The sequence below is a fragment of the Varroa destructor genome, unplaced genomic scaffold (genome assembly GCF_002443255.2).
Source record: "Varroa destructor unplaced genomic scaffold, Vdes_3.0 BEIS01000006.1, whole genome shotgun sequence".
NCBI lineage: Eukaryota > Metazoa > Arthropoda > Arachnida > Mesostigmata > Varroidae > Varroa > Varroa destructor.
Window position 1 is genome coordinate 26,986,911 of NW_019211459.1, and position 17,844 is coordinate 27,004,754.

Sequence of the window (17,844 nt, forward strand, 5' to 3'; positions counted from 1 at the left end):
TGAACGAGAAAAATCGTAGACTGGACAGACCGTAACGAGCATTATACATATGTACGCTTATAGAAACTTGAGTAGGTTATTAAATGTTTACAAATACAGCCATGTCATAATGAGCATGCACGATTACCGTTGCAACTAATCACTACATACATATATATATACGCGGTATAGACGACTGGTTGAAACAACAGCTACGACCGAAATCGTCGCAAGCATGGTAAGAGCGATACAGGAAATATATACAGATTAGTTCATTTGATCGAAAAATCTGTGCAAAACTAACGATTCCCATTGAAATGTACGTACGTTTTAATCTAAGAAGCTAGAGGCTCAATTCGAATCATTTGACTGACTATTCATTCAATTAGACGCCAAATAGCCATGGATAGGATTCGACTATAAAACAACTATGTCAGAGGAACGCTCCAAGCTTCTAAACGCTATGGTATGGTGCTCTATTTTGACATTTGCGCTAGACGTCAGCGCATTGTTTAGGATTGCGTGCGATGCTCCGAATAACTGTCATTGGTCTCCTACAACGCGGAAAACAGTGTCTAGAATATCTATGAGCAGCATTTCCGACTTGGAACAGCAGAATTTGAGAAAGCTTCTTAAAATTGCAGGATACGTTTGGATCGAATGGAGGACGGCCTTATCGAATCGGCCAACCATCAACGAGTCCTGTGTTCCGCCGCCAAGCTGGCAGTTCTCACTACAGGTCGCCAATATCGAAATGTCATCGTCGATACATCTTCTCTTCAGTACCAGTCGCTTCAAAGGTTCAGCTGTGCGCAGAGCACATCATTCGCTGTCGGGTGATAGTAGCGTTCCGACTGTATGAAGCCACGCGTGGTATCGACGCTGACGGCGGCGGTCACAGGGTGTCTTCGAAGAAATCACTAGCTGAGGAATAGAAATGCTGTTCGCTGTTATGGTAACTGCTGCTTCTGCGGTGGCGACATCGCGCCGAAGGTAGGTGAAGGCCATTGACGTCTCTTCACTCAGTTCAAACCAGCTCTGAGCCGGCTTAGCAACAGTCACGTATAACCGAGTAACGGCCAAAACAAAGTTGCGGGCTTTAACGGCGGCGGCAACGGCTGACTTCACCGTTGCGCCGGTCGAGTCAGCCGCCGCAGCTCACACATTTCTCAAGCATGAATCTAACGCGACGGCCAATCGTGATCGCAGCTGGTTGAACTACTAATACTGCCACTACAACTACCGCTACTGCGCTGCTCCACTAATTCCGTGGGGGAACTATTGAAGAGCTAGTTCCGATGTGGCTGTTGTTGTTTTCTGCTCCCCTCGGCGCTGGCTTTCGACATGTCCCCGACAGCATTGGGCCCGATTGGGCCGGGTCTTCACCGTCGTCTGCCAGAAAATGACAGCTTAAGAAGAAGCCCTTGCTCCAATCGCCATCAGCAGCATCCCTCTCCCCGAACAGCCAGGAGTCGAAGATCCGACCGAGATCCATGCTGCTGTCGTTAGCAGGTCTTCACAAGCTGCTGCTGCTGCTGCTGCTGTTACCTTCGTCGATTTCCGTGCTTGACTCCGCTCCGTATCGTGCTCAACAGACTGGCTAACTCTACAGTTGACCCGCCGCTGCTGCTGCTGTTGTTGCCGTTAACAACAGGCAACGAGTCGTCGTCACTAGTAGCTACGATACTGCAAGCAGCTATATGATACAAAACATATCATTGGCTGTCACATCTCATGCCGTGTTCCATTGTTTCAAATCATCGTCGTACGTCAACGATACGCTACCTAAGTGTACGCTAGTTCGTTGTGAAATCCATAGCGGTCCGGTCGTAGAACATGACAATCGGCAGTAATGATGTGAGTTTGAGATCCTTTCGTGACAGCATCCCCTAAACAACGACCGACCTTTTCTCGGTGCACGCAGAATTACCGCAATCACAAATAGTGAGCTAATTGATATTAAATTTTAGTGCGCCATGATGCTTCTTTTAAAGCAGTTTATACTGACCGTGTTTGTTGTTCGAGCGGGCGCACAAGACACAAGTGCGCTGATAACAGGTAAGTGGAACGGTAGAAGTTTGTTTGGAATTTACACTTGATATAATAACATGCTGTAGCGCTCTCAAGATGTGCAGTAAACTAAAATCTATTAGCTTTGCTCTATAAGTAACTCCTTCGGTGATTACACCCAACCAAAGGCCTAGCAAAGACATTAGCTGCTGAATTTTGAAGGTTAAATTGAGGCCATCATTGACTGTCCTTTTTTTTGTGGAAATAGATATGTTCGCTTTTCGTGTTGTTGTACTGTGGAGATGACACTCTCTCGCACTTGTCCTCTGCGGCCTCCTGCTTATCCTATGATCTCCTTGTACTATAGTGTGATGGTGCTATCTCACCTTGTCGACTCTCAGCACGACCTCCGTCGCTTCGACGAACTCCTGCTCCCAACTAACCTCACGTTGATGACTCCTCGTAACCGTGACTTGTTGTAGGCATCCTGGGTAGCCTAACTTCGACGAGTAAAAACCAGGGTTGTCCTGGCGAATGCGTGCATGCAATCACCGCCCTGCTCTGCGAGCAAACGTTATCGGACGCACAATGCGATGCGGCTTATCTCCGCTGCTGTATCACAAAAAGTCCAGTGAATGTGGCGTCGTCGAGCGAAATCGGCAACGCGTTCGTAAAGGGCGCGCCGGCCACCGGTGGACAGGGACAAGATGAAACTCCAGCTACGAAACCAACACCCCAGCCTCTGAAGGGTGATTCAGATTCTACCAGCGACTCGCAGCCCCCGTTTCCACCAGCTGATCACTCCATCAACGCGACAGCTCTACTGTTAGGTACGGCTAACTGACTAACTTCCCTAGCCTGCTTTGTTAACCAAATAGCACCTGGTCGAGCTTTTGTTTTTACGAATGTTTGCAGTGGGGTACATTTTCTATGTATCCTGCTCTATTGGCTCACAACGACATGTGTCTACATTGATTCCAGGCGATCGTGTCGAACCGGACGTGCGTATTGAGACGATAAACACCTCGAATGAGTCTAAATCCGCATCTACTTCAGCCGTTCCGACTGACCCTAAATACAAGACGGGCTCTGCTATCACCAATATCAACTGTCCGGGCGCGTGTATTTCAGAAACATTTGCCGCTTATTGTCGCGTTTCTATAGCCGATGGCTTGTGTGGTCATGGTGGACTTTGTTGTGCAAATGAGAATGAGGGACAGACAGTGACTGCAGGACAAGATGGCAAATCTAGCAAACAACCTATAGAGATTGAGAAAAAGGCGGGTAGGCCAATTGAGTGCACTGGCTCTTGCGTTTCATCGCTCTTCAGTCTGCTATGCGACAAAGTTGATTATACGGCAACGTGTAATTCAGGCGGAGTGTGTTGCCTGAACACAGGCGCGACCTCAACGCCAACGACGACTTCCTCCCCACCTCCAGCCTCATTGACTCTGCCGACCTGCGTTGGTCGTTGCCTTCCGGGTTTCATGCATACGGCGTGCCGTAGCAAAGGTAACCAAGTTTCAACGGAAACCACTATGTGTCCACCTGCTACCATCTGTTGCTTGGATACCCCGGGTCGAGCAGGAGGTGGCGACGTCTACACCAATGACCGTGGACCTGATGGCCCTGGTATCATCTTAACAGGCCCTCCGAATGTCCAGTCTCCGTTCCCTTTGAGCGGTTCGTCGCGGTTCGCTGTGCCAACTACGCTTAATAAGCAACCGTCGGTTAGCGGTGAACTATTTGGACTACCGCTTCCTATCCAAGAAGAGGCCATCGGTCCTTTATCTAGTGCTGAATTAGTAACGAAAATTGCCAGTACTATACAGTGTCCCGGCAGCTGTATTGCCCCACTAATGAAATTCACTTGTTTTGGCTCTAATGACGTATTTCCACATTTCAAGTGCACTGACGGCTATATGTGCTGTGCCGATACGAGTGACGTCAAGCGTACCTTGAGCGCTGCCATTATTCTTAATCAAGTTGGTCCGTTAGGGCCACATTCCGTGCCACCAGGGGGTCTTATACCAGTGCCTACAGATGGAAGCCTTTTCGCTCAACGGCCAAGCCCTGGGGAGCTGCCTCCGCATGGTGACAATAAATTAAACCCATCTAGTGAACCTCAAGAGTCTCAACTTCAACCGATAAATGTAAGGCCTCCTACAAACATCGTACAGCAAAGTGGCGCATTATCCGAACGTTTACCGAATGGGCCAAAGACGCCGCCGGTAGCCATCGCTCCTGCTACGTCACCTCAACCCCACAGTCCTCCTTTGTCATCCGGATCACCGCCACTGTCCCCGCCAGCATCTCAGGGTAATTTTGTGCCCGCCTTAAGGCCTAGACCCGGCCAATCCCCTGTTGCTCTGCCTCAAGAAAGCACAGATATGTTATTACCGTCGCCTACAAGTCTCAGCGCTTCCCAGCCGTTGGTACCTTCCATTACGCCTGTATCAGGAACTCGTTTAAAAAGTCCTTCCTACCATGTTAATACGCCTAATCAAAGTTCTTTTTTGGGTAGCAAGAACTTCAACCGAGTATTTCGGCCCATCGGCCAATCAGAACCTGTTATCACTAATACTGGAGCCAAGCCGACTCCCTCTTCCCCCGCAAGTAGTCCCGTGTTAACGGCAGGTGGTTTCGTTCCCACTAGAGCTGCTTCTCCTTCAATCATATCCGTACCTTCGCTTACGGACTCACCACCAATACTCCCTGCTCCTCACTCCCAGGCTTCGAGGGAATCGAATGGGACGCGCTTAAAGGGTTAGTATCGATCGGTCAATTTTAAAGTGAATGCCTAACATTTTATTAGGTTTTTAACATTATTCACACTTTATAAAGGTTCATTTGCTATGAGCTACTGTCAATGCTCTTTTTACATAGAATAATTGGAAAATAGATCCAGGCAGGCCAATTTTAATCGACAAAAAACACAGGGGCTAAAGTGAACTATCTAAAAATCCATTAAAATTTGTGGTATCGACCTCTACCCAGGCTACTCTGACGTCTACCCAGTGAAGTAGACGCAGATACAAAGGCCCGAGATATTCATACGGGCGCTAACGCACTAGTGAGCTAGATCGTTATAATGCGCCTATCCAGATTTTTCGACAGTACTTTCAGATGTCAGATAACTTGAATTACTCGATCCCTAAAGAGTACCTGGACGTGGAAAATCCATAATAGGAACAGTGTTGTGCAAAGATAGACGCCTGAAGCCCAGCTTCCTAGCGAAGCATGGGTTTAATTTCGGGTTTTATAGTGAATAAAGGTCCCTCAGGTAGCTGGTCCTATTGAAAAGGGTTGGATGTTCAAGCAGCAAACGCTTTTGATACATTTCGTAAATGCTTTAGGGTTATTTACCCGTAGATTTTCGGAATATTACGGCATCTATCGAAGTGTCATTAGAAAACATACGTTCGCAAAAAAAATGATTTGTCTAAGATTTTAAATTGTAAAAGATAACTCCACTACATAGACCCAATAAAATCCTTAACAGCTGAATAATTGTCAGCCCCCTTCTACAGAATAGGAGGCCATAAATGCTAACATATTTTCAATATAAGCATTAGCTCTGTTAAACGGCAACTTTTAATTGACCCTTATATTGCTAAACGTAACGTATCACATATAACAAAACTAAAGAGTCGATTAAGAATATAATATAACTTTATAAAAGGGTTGACTTCGCTGTGGGTTCCAAATAAAAAGCTAGGCCGTAACTGCAAGTATTGTGGAACGGATACACCCATCGTATGTTTTCGACCTATACAGAAAAACTATGCTTTGCTCAATTGTCTAAACTCGATGCCATTCTGGCTCAAGAAACGAGCTTTCCTCTGAACAGTTACATAATGTAGTATAAGGAAACGCCCCACGCCTATTAAGTTTGGCTTTAATCGCTCAATGTAAAATGTCTTTATGCTGTGAACCACTAATCTCGCTAAGCTTCTGGCTGGAGCAACTTACATGAAGTTTAAGAATGGCTTTCAACGAAGGCTATCGTCCAAAGCACCTTTTTGTGACCAATTTCTTCAGAATTAAAAAAGAAAATAGCTGTGTTTTCTTTTAGCTGTGATCTAGCTATAACACTTTATAAGTCTTCTATCAAATTCTGCTACTCTGAAACACCGACATTGATCGTTATAAGGTATAATAGTAGACAAGTTACCATATGTAACTCTCTGGCAACCGTAGGTGTCATTTCGCCCACTTACATGTGTTCAAAATCGGTACTAACTGTTCCGCATAGGTCTACCATGTTGGTATGAAGATGAAATCCATAGATACAGGCTCCATCTTCAACCAGATTCTGTTATTATGACACAACTTACAGTATGTTTAGAACATCTCTGTTCTGAGTTGAACACAGATGGCTGTCTAGCTCTAATAAACAAGTAGATATAATATATTTCAGGATTTTCACGCGAACCGCTCAGCTGTGGACGGCGCAGTGGCGCTCGACAACAAAAAGTACGTAGTTATTAGTTTTTGACGGAACGTAATCATTATAGTATTTGATTTTTTGTTTTACGAGTTTGTTTGACTAGCGTCTGTGCAGATTATTTGAAGTCATCCAAGCACGAACATAATTCGTTAATAACAGCCCTATAGCGTTTCAATGAGCTTTGATGTAGTGGGAAACTACATTGCGTCCCTCTTCGAGTGGACCGTTACTCCACCTACCTACCTACCTACCTACCTACCGAAAAGTAACATGGATTTGCGTCCTTTTGTAGCATTCTGCGCTACGAAGGGCAATCCACTGCTATGAAGTATACGCAGTTATGACAAGGACAACATGCGATATGGAAGTATACTTCAGTACATCGCACTAAGTTTCGTAGAAGTCATATAGATGTGCTATTTCAAATAAACGAACGCCTAATGAGCCAGTACAAATGCAAGAGTATTGATTAAAAAAAAACCAAGTACGAACATTTTTACGTAACATGCGGTAGTAGTAAGTATGTCTATAGTAGGGTAAAAGCAAATTAGCTGCCCTGAAATCAGTGAAACGCTTATACCACTCCTTCCCGCAAAGCTAAAAGAAGGCCTTTCATTACGTCATATACAGAGGAGCACGACGTTACGGTTGACGAGTAAACAATCCACTTTCTCTATTAGCAGAAACGAGCGAAACGGAACGAAGTCGAAAGAAAAGTTCACAATAACCAAGTTACCAATTGCAGCCTGTGGTTGTGTCGAATGCTATACCACATCAAGGTCCATCAAGCTGGCTCACTGACAAAACAGTCTGCGGAAGGGCGTTGGTTGCGGGCACGCAGACCTCTTCCGGAATCAACTGGGGCACATAGGATCAGCTCCCATGAGTGCTGTGCCCAGGAGGCAACGAGGATGACGTTTTGCACATGATAGATCGAGTGCTAACATTTGAAAACTCCCAATAAAAAGCATGAATAGACTTGTACACTTCGCATGCACATATGGAAATCGTAAACATATTAGCTAGGAGACATATAACAAAAACGATAACCACTATTTAAGGCCGAGGCGAAAAGAGCCGCAGCAAATAGAGAATTGAGCTACTGTCGATACAAATTTTCCAGATCATCTGATCATGATCATCAGACATGATCCAAGTTGTTGGGGTAAAATAAGTTTTGAGGAAAACTTTTGAGCGGCATCGATGGGCGTCAAGTTTGTCCAGATACTGTATAATACCCTAATGTCAGATCAGACCATGAGATGCTGGGAGACCATGGGATGCCGTCCTCTGCAAATGTCCCAGGATACCTAACCATATGCCGTTTTACGACGGAAATAATCAATATATACACGATCCGTTCGTTTACGTCGTTCTACGATTTCTCTTAAAGGCCACACTGCAATTATGTCACAAATAGGCACATCTTTAGAAAGCTGTTATTATGTTCATAATTGAATACTGCGGAGTAGTATTTATTTAGGCATTCATACGATATGCTGCGAATCCTTCGTGGAATCTTATTATTGGCAGGTAATCGGAGGTAAAGACGCGGGGCTTGGAGATTGGTGCTGGCAGGCGGCTATCTACAACGAGAAAGGCCAGTATGTCTGCGGTGGAGCCCTTATCGGTCCTCAATGGATAGTCACCGCAGCTCATTGCGTAACCAAGTTAGTTCTAAATCAACACTTGCTTTTTGTTACGTTCAAATTTCGTGGTCTTTTACCGTTCGCATCGTGATAGTCAAGATACGCATACTATATTTAGCAGTGATGGTATTGCGGTTCATTCCCTATTTCGAGCAAAATTACCATTATAGAGCAATCGAATCGCTGATCTAAACCTAATGAAATATTCAATCCCCTATTTTTAATGACTACCTTTCTCAGATAAGCCCTAACCAGAAAGCAATGACTAATTTGCCATCTAATGAGGGTTACTCATCTCGGTGACGAGGTCGATAGGACGCCAAACTCACAGCCATAGCATTTAGGATAAGAGATTAATCTTGGGCTCTGCTATTCTTTTCTAATAATTTGAGTTCTTCATTTTTGTGCGGTGTACATGCGGCCAGCGTGCGTATCGTGTAACTCATATTTTTAGCACATCTGAAATTGGTCCTTACGATATTTGCACTTATATTTTGCTTCCGTTTCAAAAATACGCAATACATATATAAACCGTATTTGTTCTACTGTTCAAAATATTTATTAGCGTCTGAGGTTTAAAGTTAACGTAGGTATTCTCTTGGCCGTAGATGAGCTGAAAATATTTCTCAAATATTAGACTCTGCTTACAGTTTAGTGCTTTGGGCGCAAGACTTTACTCAGTTTACTTAGTTTTATGTTAAAAATGAAATAAGTGCAGGCTCACAATTTCGTTAGTTTCGACCCTAGATACGCTTCTGTTAAGAGAGAAAGATATACGAAATTGACGCATGTTTGTGTTGTGGATAATGTCTCGCGTTCCCTATTTTAAAAAGATAGCTTATTAGCTTGACTCCAAACTCAAGATTGATGGTACCCTCTTGACGTAGTACTACGTAAATTTTTTGTCATTCGTCTAATTAGGCTTATTTGTTTCTTATCATTTGCCGTAGCAGCATGACACTTGAGAATTTCCAACGTTTTGCAGCTGTTAGGCAACGGTTTAGTACGTGCCATCGATTAATCAGCCTACGAGAAAGGTCAGTATGACCTTAGTATCGGATGACTGAATGTTAGGTTTACGGGTTATTCGTGTCGAAGCCATATGAGGCAAGTTTTCTGTAGCCACTCTATATCCCTTTTCTTACGAGTGAAGGGCGTTTACATGATCGCCCCATCTTGCCTGCCATTGTTTGCTGTCTCTCGACCGGCCAGCTGGCTGACCGGGCGGGCGGGCGGGCGGTCGCTGTAGCCCAGCACACCGACGGCCGGCATTCTCTCTTGAATGCGACGATAATGGTCCATGCTTGGCGTCCACGAGCCGAGAAAAGATAGATGGGGGACGACTGATCGCCTTTTTCGCTTTATTTCTCTCTTTCCTCAAGCTTCTTCTAACTAGCTCCACTCAAAAGAAACACAACGAACAACAACGCTGAAGAACGCAGTGAATGTGCTGCTTGAAGAGATGTGACTCCTTACGCAAGGCGTATTCAATTGAGTGGCTATTTTAGAGTCCGCGTCACGTAGCGTACTTCTTTTGTTCGACACAACTTGCCTTTAAGTCTCGCAAGCAATACATAAACGCTGGAGTGAGCGATGCTAGAAAACACTGGCACTGTAGGAGCACTCCCATACGTTAGCGTCTACGTGCGATAGGATACTTCGTGAAAAGCCAGGACACCGGTGCAAGTCGCTTTGAATCGTTGACGCAACTTCTGTCTGTCTCTCGTACTGAAGAACTTGTTTCGTGACGGTTTGCTGTTCGGCACAAATGCTTTCATGACAAATACAGGCATGCGCATTGCTGGATTGAAGTTAGTTAGTTAGTTAGTTAGTTAGTTAGTTAGTTGGAAATAACGAATAGCTAGCAAATGATTGACATTGCAAAAGTAAACTACCTGCTCGGTGCGGCTGGTATGTTGCTTTTGTCTACGATGAGGAAGGGCGTGACAGCGACGGATGTCCAGACTAACCATCCTTTGCCCCCTCACACTCACGCCTACGGGGTACTACAGCGGCATCTATACACTGTAGAAGACTACTGCGAGAATGATCTACGAACAATCCGATTCCACGAGGCACTTCTTATACGAAGCCAAAGGCCGCATAGGAAATTATATCTGGGCGGAGTACAGTGCACTATGACACTGAATGCGTCTCACAAAGATATTGGCCTTATTATAGCTATGAAGACGCTGGTCACGCGAAGTCAGCTCGACAATTTGACCCTGAGGTTAGCGGGAAGCTCGGAACCTGTGACATTATTTGGCAATTTATTTGACGGAGATTCTCCTAATCACTTCAATGTGTCCAATAACGGAGAAGTGGAACTTACGTGGATGACCGCTAATCGGTCCTCCGTCAAAAATCTTACTGCTACTGGACGTGGTTTTGATATGGTCGTTACCGCGTTCAAGGCAAAATGCGAAGGCAATGATACGCTGTTGCATGGCTGTTTCAAGTGCCTGACCGGATCCCGTTTTATTAGCGCAATTCATGTTTGCGACAATCACAATAATTGTGGGGATCTCAGTGATGAAAAATGCTCTAACGAGTCTGTATCAAGTGTCACTATAGTGGCCATTGTTCTGGCTGTAGGCGCCGTAATTTTAGGTCTTATTTTTGCAACAGCTTACCAACTGAAAAAATGTCTTCGAAGACGTAAAATTCTTGCTTTTGATGATTCACTGGCCAGCGGCGTAGTATCGTATCTTCACGTAGACGATTGCCAGGAGTCGACGCCGTTGACTCGCGTCGATCTAGTCCCAGATAAGGAAAGACAAGACAATGAAAAGCTTTCTAATAAAAGTCATTAATATTCGTTCGTTCAATCTCCGACCCAGCCACTATCAACCACTCCAACAAGCGAATCTATAAGGAAGACTACTTTCTCGAACAGCCCCTCGGTGTCAAGCAGTACAATGTGATGCTACCTGTGCTCAGTCTCCCTGTAATGAACTTCACGGTGAAGAATTTTCTCGTAGCGATTAGCGCAGCGCGCAACGAATTAAATGACAGTCAATAAAGGCGCCAATTGAACGATTGAAAGGCATTCCCATCCCGATGAAAAGAAAAATAAAAGCCAATGACAAATCGGTGGCCATGATGATCCTATTCGACGACAACTACTCACAGCCGGTAATATAACTTTATTCTGAAGCAAGCATCGAACGAAGCAACAGACGATCTGAAAGTAAACATATTGTTAGTGTTTATTGGACCGATTTTCTCGTTTGGAAAAAATTAAGTTGTCTATTCCGTAACCCTATCATAGCTGAAGATGAATTGGCACCTGTGATTTTGACCAGCCATTCTATACGTTTAGCGGTTGAGTAATCGTGCCATCTAAAAACCATGTGTATACATATTGAAATGCAGCTTGAAAAATAGCTTTGACCATATCTAGCTCATGTATAATATTGTCATGTTTGTAAACATCTATATATAGTTTTGTAGCATCTAAAGGAAATACCTGATAGCAAAATGCTACAATAATATGAATAGAAAATACCAACACCTTCCTAAATAATAGATTTTTTTTATGTGTTTAGCGTAAATAAATTAGTAGTATATATATATAAGTAGAATTACGTTAATGGATTATCAATGAATAGTTCAGATTGAATTCAAATCGCTTTTATATAGACCAACTTCCTACTTACTTAATGGAACAGAACGCTTTAATGTCTTCATGTCTGTACAATTCATATATAGACTAAATCTCGATACTATTACCCTACGGCCGGACTTGGGTTGGCCAAGGCTGCTAACACACCCTTAAGTTTCACTCTTTGGCAGTTCGGAACTTCATTGAAGAGCGTTCCAGACCAGCAGAAAAAGCAGATGTCTACTTGTCAATCGACCATGGTCACTTCCGTATTGCCTGCCTCACCAGACACGCTGTATCCTAAAACCTGTAAACTCGAAATTCTAATCGCGCCGTCTGCAGTCTCTCAAGGCCGAGAAAAATCTCATTCTCCATTACAACTTGAGGCACTCTTTTTCAGGCCTTCAGGGCCTCTTTGGCTCCGATGACTCCGGGTTCCCCCCCCCCCCCCCCCCCAGTGGTGGCGCACATAGACTTCACAAGCTCCGCTAGCCGTACTCTAGACAACCCGGAAAAGGAATCTCTACTTAGCTAAGACCTTGTTTGTGGCTGTTGTCCTTACGGTTTCGAAACTGAGTTTAGCAATGCGTTGGCAAAGTCAATTTCGGCCGTTTGCTCGCTATGGACACATATGGGTCAAATGGGTTTTTCAGTCCTGTGTAGGAAAGACAAACAATCCCCATAGCCTCTAACGATCTGTGTTACGTAAGAGTCCACTTTTCCTCCGGGGCGCTCCAGCTATTTCCCGATGTCTGAAATAAGTTCTCGGACGACGGCTCCGGGATTTCCAAATGCTATAACCGCCCACGCAACAGTTTCCTTAAAGCGTTTGGGACATTTGCTTGCTTTCTTCAACCCTTAGGTCTTACGGGGATGTTCCGGTTAAGACAAAAGCTACTGACGTACTAACTGCCCTATGTGCTTAGGAAATTCGCAGCGGAGAATCCTTTTACTTGTTTTGAAGCCAACAGACGATCCAAAGCAAACTGAAGAACCGAAAAGCACTACTGACTTGGCGACCAACGTCAGAGGCCTCCATCTGCTCATCCTTCTTGACTTGCATATGTTAGGCAGAACCCTTGCTAGAGCGTTCGTCGTTCTATTAGCTTTCGCCATAACTGTAGGTGCTTAACATAAAGCAGCCCGCTAGGTCCTTTAGCCAGGCGTACACCCAGATATTTAACACCGTTTACCATTTGTTTATTGTTTACCATTAGGTTAAGATTTGTTTCTCATACACGTTTTCTTCTTATAAGCAGTACGCCCTCGTTATACCTCCGGAGCAAACTCCAACCCACTTTTCATCGTCAATTCCGAGATTGTGCGGACTGCCTTACTGGCGTATAGGTCCATCTATGTAGCCGTTTTTGCCTGTACCGCAACTGGCAAATGATCTGCATGCATCAGGAGCTCTATTCTGCCTGAAAGATTTCGTAGCCCTAGGATATTATCGTAGGCAATCTTCCATAACCCTAGTATAGAGTCTTGGGGCACCCCTGCCTCTATGATGGTTCTTTCGCTCGTTATCAATTTTTAAGAAATTAGATATTACGCGCACCAAATAGGGCGGTGCAGTCTCCTAGTCATTGTTTTATATATTATCCTGGTCAGAAGAGTGTTAAAGGTTTTCTTGACGTCTAAAGGTACTGCCATGAATGACTTTCGAATCTTGAGCGTCCACCCACACGTGGGTTAGACCTTGGGTGCCATATCTCGCCCTAAATATTGAGGGACTTCTGCTAAATCCAAACTCTCTGTGAAACATCAGTCCATGCTCCTCAGGAAATGATCGTAACCTTTCTTGGATGAGCGCTTCAAATATTTTGGTAAGCAGCTTACCAAGCAAGTCCCCTATTTCGCTCTGGGATGAATTACCACTTCCGCCTTCTTTCAGGCAGCCGAAAGCAGAACTTCCCGCATAGTTCATGCGGCTACTATGGCTGGTACTAGCGGGGGAACTTCTTGACGAAGAGCTAGGTCGCCAAAAACATGGCCCCGGTGCTTTCCTTTGATGCATCCTGCTGCCGTGAGGTTTCGGCCGCCACAATCGCTAATGTTTCGCTCTCTAATTCCGTTGCTCCTTGTTCCCAAATGCTGTCCATGACAACTTCTCGTATCGCGGAAGTAGCTTCCTTAGTATGACGACTCTGTCCCTTTTCAGCATGCCTTAGGGCTCTCCATCTTGTAAGGTTTTCCCTATGGATTTTTGAACTCTGCAACGAAGTCCCTCTAACAACGCTCTATGTTCTGGCTGACGGCTCGTTGAAGTTCTGCTCTGCTTTGCCAGCACTGGGTGAGCAGAGTTGCTACCTTTTCCTAAAGTATCTAAATAAAGGCAAATTGTCCTACAACCAGTCTGAGTTGTGTTCATTCATTTATTTTAGGTTGGTAATAAAAAGGTAATAGATGTATAGAATCAAAGTCATTACGAATTGCTACGATTAGCGAATATCTATAGTGGTTCATAATTCTATATTTTGATGTATATCTTGTTTCATACAGGTACGTCCGAAATGGAGATACGTTCTTTGTCGAGGTGGGATCGGTTGATCTCACAGCGAGACATGGGCATTCACGCAAGAAGGCCTGGGCTAGCTATATACACCACAACTACAATGAAAACACACTTGACAACGACATCGCGCTTGTTAAGGTTCATATCAGTTACTTAACTGCCGGTTTTTGGTCTTCATTATCTTGCCTATGATAGAAATTAAGTGAATTTAGTACCACGATTTTCTGTCACTACGATGCAAATCTTACTGAAGGAAGTTGGACAATTGCTACTGGGTTAGCTAGATCTTGTCCTTAAACGTAACTGGAACGACGTTTCCGCAAAATCTCCTACTATTAAATTTTCAGTTCGGCTAATTTTCATCATAATAGGACAATTCATCTAAGAAGTAGAACCTCTCTAAGACGAAGCGCCGGAAAACTCAAATAATTTTTCCTAGATGGCTGAAATGTTCTATAGTAACGTGTTACTACTATTCGACCAGTTACGTAGGAAATTATGATCGATGAAAGAATCTTACTTTGGAGACATATTATTACAAGTAGGACACTTTTTGTTATTTTGAACAGGTTTTGAATCCATTCAATGTGAACTCTTCGTCAATATCAGCAGCCTGTACTGTGTGTCTACCAGGCAAACAAGGATCTAAGAATCCTGAACAGGCAGCACAAGGTCAGGAAGGCCAATCCACCCGATGCACTGTTACGGGCTACGGTGCCCTACAAGAAGGAGGACCCGTTGCCATGCGCGTTCGGCAGGTGGGAACATTTACGAGAAAACAACAGCCCAAAACCGTATAAGATCCTAACTCGAAAAGAAATTTAATTTCTGACTATTTACTACTTTTTTTATTAACCTGCTTCGATCAAATGCTCAAATTCGTATTGTTTATTGTTATTTTTATTGATCTCGATTGAAGCAGAATTGTTGTAGGACGACCATGAAACGTCAACCGTTAACGAGTCCTATTTCGTCACAGCTTCTGAGACATTTATTTTTGAGGCACGTATATACGATAATGCTTTGTTGTTTTACCGTGTGAATTGCGGTTCAGGTTGAGCTTCCTATGGTTGAGGAGCGTACGTGCGTCGCTCAACTAAGCGCGGCCACGGCGAAGCTATTCAAACTCCCTGCGAGCACATTCTGTGCCGGTGGGGAAAAAGGCAACGATGCATGTCAGGTCAGCCTCAAAGCTTAGCGGAATTATAGCAGTCACTTTTGTCAGATCACATTAGGTTTACGCTTTTACCAATTCGACCTCGTAGTGTATATACTTATCTCAGATAGCCTTTGTGAGAACTAGAAGAACTTTGCGTGCTTTCCCATACGTTTCTTTTAGTACCATCTATATTTGACCAATTCAGACTAGCTGAAACATAGCTTCAATCAAGGTTCCCCTCTTGCTGTAGGTTACCGTAGGCGCGCAATATATTCTTCGTATTATGCTATGTATGGTACCTTATATATATGTATCACTTTGTTGAAATTGTCAGGGCGACGGTGGGAGTCCGATGGTATGTGACATGGGAGGCTTCTATGAACTGAAAGGTCTTGTGTCCTGGGGCCTTGGCTGCGGACGACAGGATGTACCCGGTGTTTATGTCAAGGTGTCTTCATTTATAGGCTGGATTAACCAGATTATCTCTGTTAATACGGCGTAATATTCATCGAAGACAACACCGATCGCGAAAGACAAGAGATACTAACGAACCTTCGAAGGGACTGCCTAGAATTTAGACTAAGGTTACGTTTAATGTTACGTCATTGACAATAGCCTATTCAAGAGAGTTACCAATAAATAATAGTTTACTATAACGTAAACAATTAGAACTTACTAGTTCAAACTCAGTCGAAGCCATATTGCGAAAATTAACTGAAGCTGCGCCACGGATAGCGTTTACTTCAGTGGTTGGGGGGTTATTTAACAATAACATTACGATTCAAACGTTTGTGTAACCCTGTGGATCCTGTACATGCAGTCCATGGAAATATTTAACACTGTATATAAATCAATTATTATAGTGCTAAGTATTTGTTATGGGAACGCTAAGAGCTATGTGTAGTGGACTCATTTGTCGCATGGAAGTTCATGCATTTATCACCTATGACCGCCTTGAGCGACATTCATTATCCTACTGTTTATGTATAAGTTGGCAAATCAAGCTGATCAGTTACTTAGATGCCTTAAGTAAAATCTGTTATTCGAAAGGGTCTGGGTGTCTTTTACCATTTGTTTTCCTTAAGGGCGTACAGTCGTAAGGGTAGAGCGACACAGGCAACCCTTACGGTTGTATAGAGTAGTCGATCGACTCTTAGTAGTTGCAGTTGGAACTGACCAAACAATAGCTTACGTAAAATTTATGAATATTACATGTCGCAGATTGCCATATATTCATTAATAAACGTCTTATCTGACCCTATTTGGTAGAATAAGACAGGCATTTTACGGACCCCAGGATATATAATGGACACTTGTAGTAGATACTCATTATTGATATTACTGATAAATAAAAATCCAGTGAAATTTATTGAACTTACAGAGCTTATTAAGAAGTAGAATAAAACTATCACAACAACTAAAATATTTACTTGTCCGATATACACATTAGCCTGCTTTGCAGTTCCTAACCAATGCAAAGGCAGTGGTAAAAAAAGGCCCAGCATATTTTTACTGTCCGGCAGGCAGTCACTTTAATAATTTATCAGGTAATTTAATTATGATCATTCATATAATGATCTAGTCCAAATATAGAACGTCAAACTGGATAAACGCGGATTACTTTGAGAGTTTTTAGAAGAAAAATTAAAGGCCTAGACTACTAGATTATACATAGTTAGTCTATTGTTTTTGAGGAAAGGTCAATGTTTTTTTGTTTCATTTATAAAAAATATATTGATAGCTTTGTCAAGAAAACTTACTGGAAGCGTCTAACATTGTGGCTAAGCTCCAAATATAGAATAGCTTTAAGATAGCCCTTCGTTACTATAGATCCCCGCGTTCGACACGTGTAGCCTAAAAGGCGTAACAAGTTCCTTTAATTGGCTGGTTCTATACTTACTGCAAAAGTCAAAATGCTTTACATAGAAGCTTTATTTTTACAAACGTTTCACCGACTAGATGCTGTTGGTTTTATTGATATCGCAATGCTTAGCTTCAGTGATTGTTGCATCCTTCCAGCCCATTTCAGAGCGAAGCTAAGAGCGCTTATAATAGGCTAGAGCTACTATTGCATTATTACATTAGTATTTCTATGACTGACGATTCGTTACATTATGTATTAGTAACACGAACATCGGGAAAAGCCCGGAAAAATCTTACGAAGTTGTAATATAGGAACCATAAACAGTGCGTCCTTTTCCGGTACGTTCGGTCGCCCCTGCGATTCGCTAAAGCGGAGGAATGAATGCCTTTACACGCCACGATATTGCCTGATCTCAACATTCGTCAGGCTGAATTAGGGTCACAGTTCTTCTATCTGTAGTCCCAAACGTCTGTCGTGAAACGCAGCTGTTTTGGGGCATCACATAATATGCCATAGTCTTGCCATTCTATATCTATCTTTCTCTCTCTTCTTAGGGTCTCTTACGTGCCTTACCCAAAAAACCCTCACCTCTCCATGGCACATTCTTCTCTCTC

At 43.5% G+C, this 17,844-nt stretch overlaps 1 protein-coding gene across 2 annotated transcripts; it reads left to right on the forward strand.

The window, feature by feature from the left end:
• Positions 1-696: 696 nt before the first annotated feature.
• Positions 697-16,740, forward strand: LOC111252327 (uncharacterized). Of its 2 annotated transcripts, XM_022810003.2 has the most exons (9): positions 697-2,037; positions 2,472-2,819; positions 2,971-4,755; positions 6,410-6,465; positions 7,973-8,109; positions 14,195-14,345; positions 14,777-14,965; positions 15,262-15,387; positions 15,701-16,740. In XM_022810003.2, exons 1-9 carry the CDS (start codon positions 1,956-1,958, stop codon positions 15,866-15,868), a joined length of 3,042 nt encoding a protein of 1,013 aa, XP_022665738.1. In that variant the 5' UTR covers positions 697-1,955; the 3' UTR covers positions 15,869-16,740. The 2 variants fall into 2 exon arrangements, with proteins under 2 accessions (XP_022665738.1, XP_022665739.1); XM_022810004.2 differs by lacking the exon at positions 2,472-2,819 and having other exon boundaries at positions 703-2,037.
• The last annotated feature ends 1,104 nt before the right edge of the window (positions 16,741-17,844 follow it).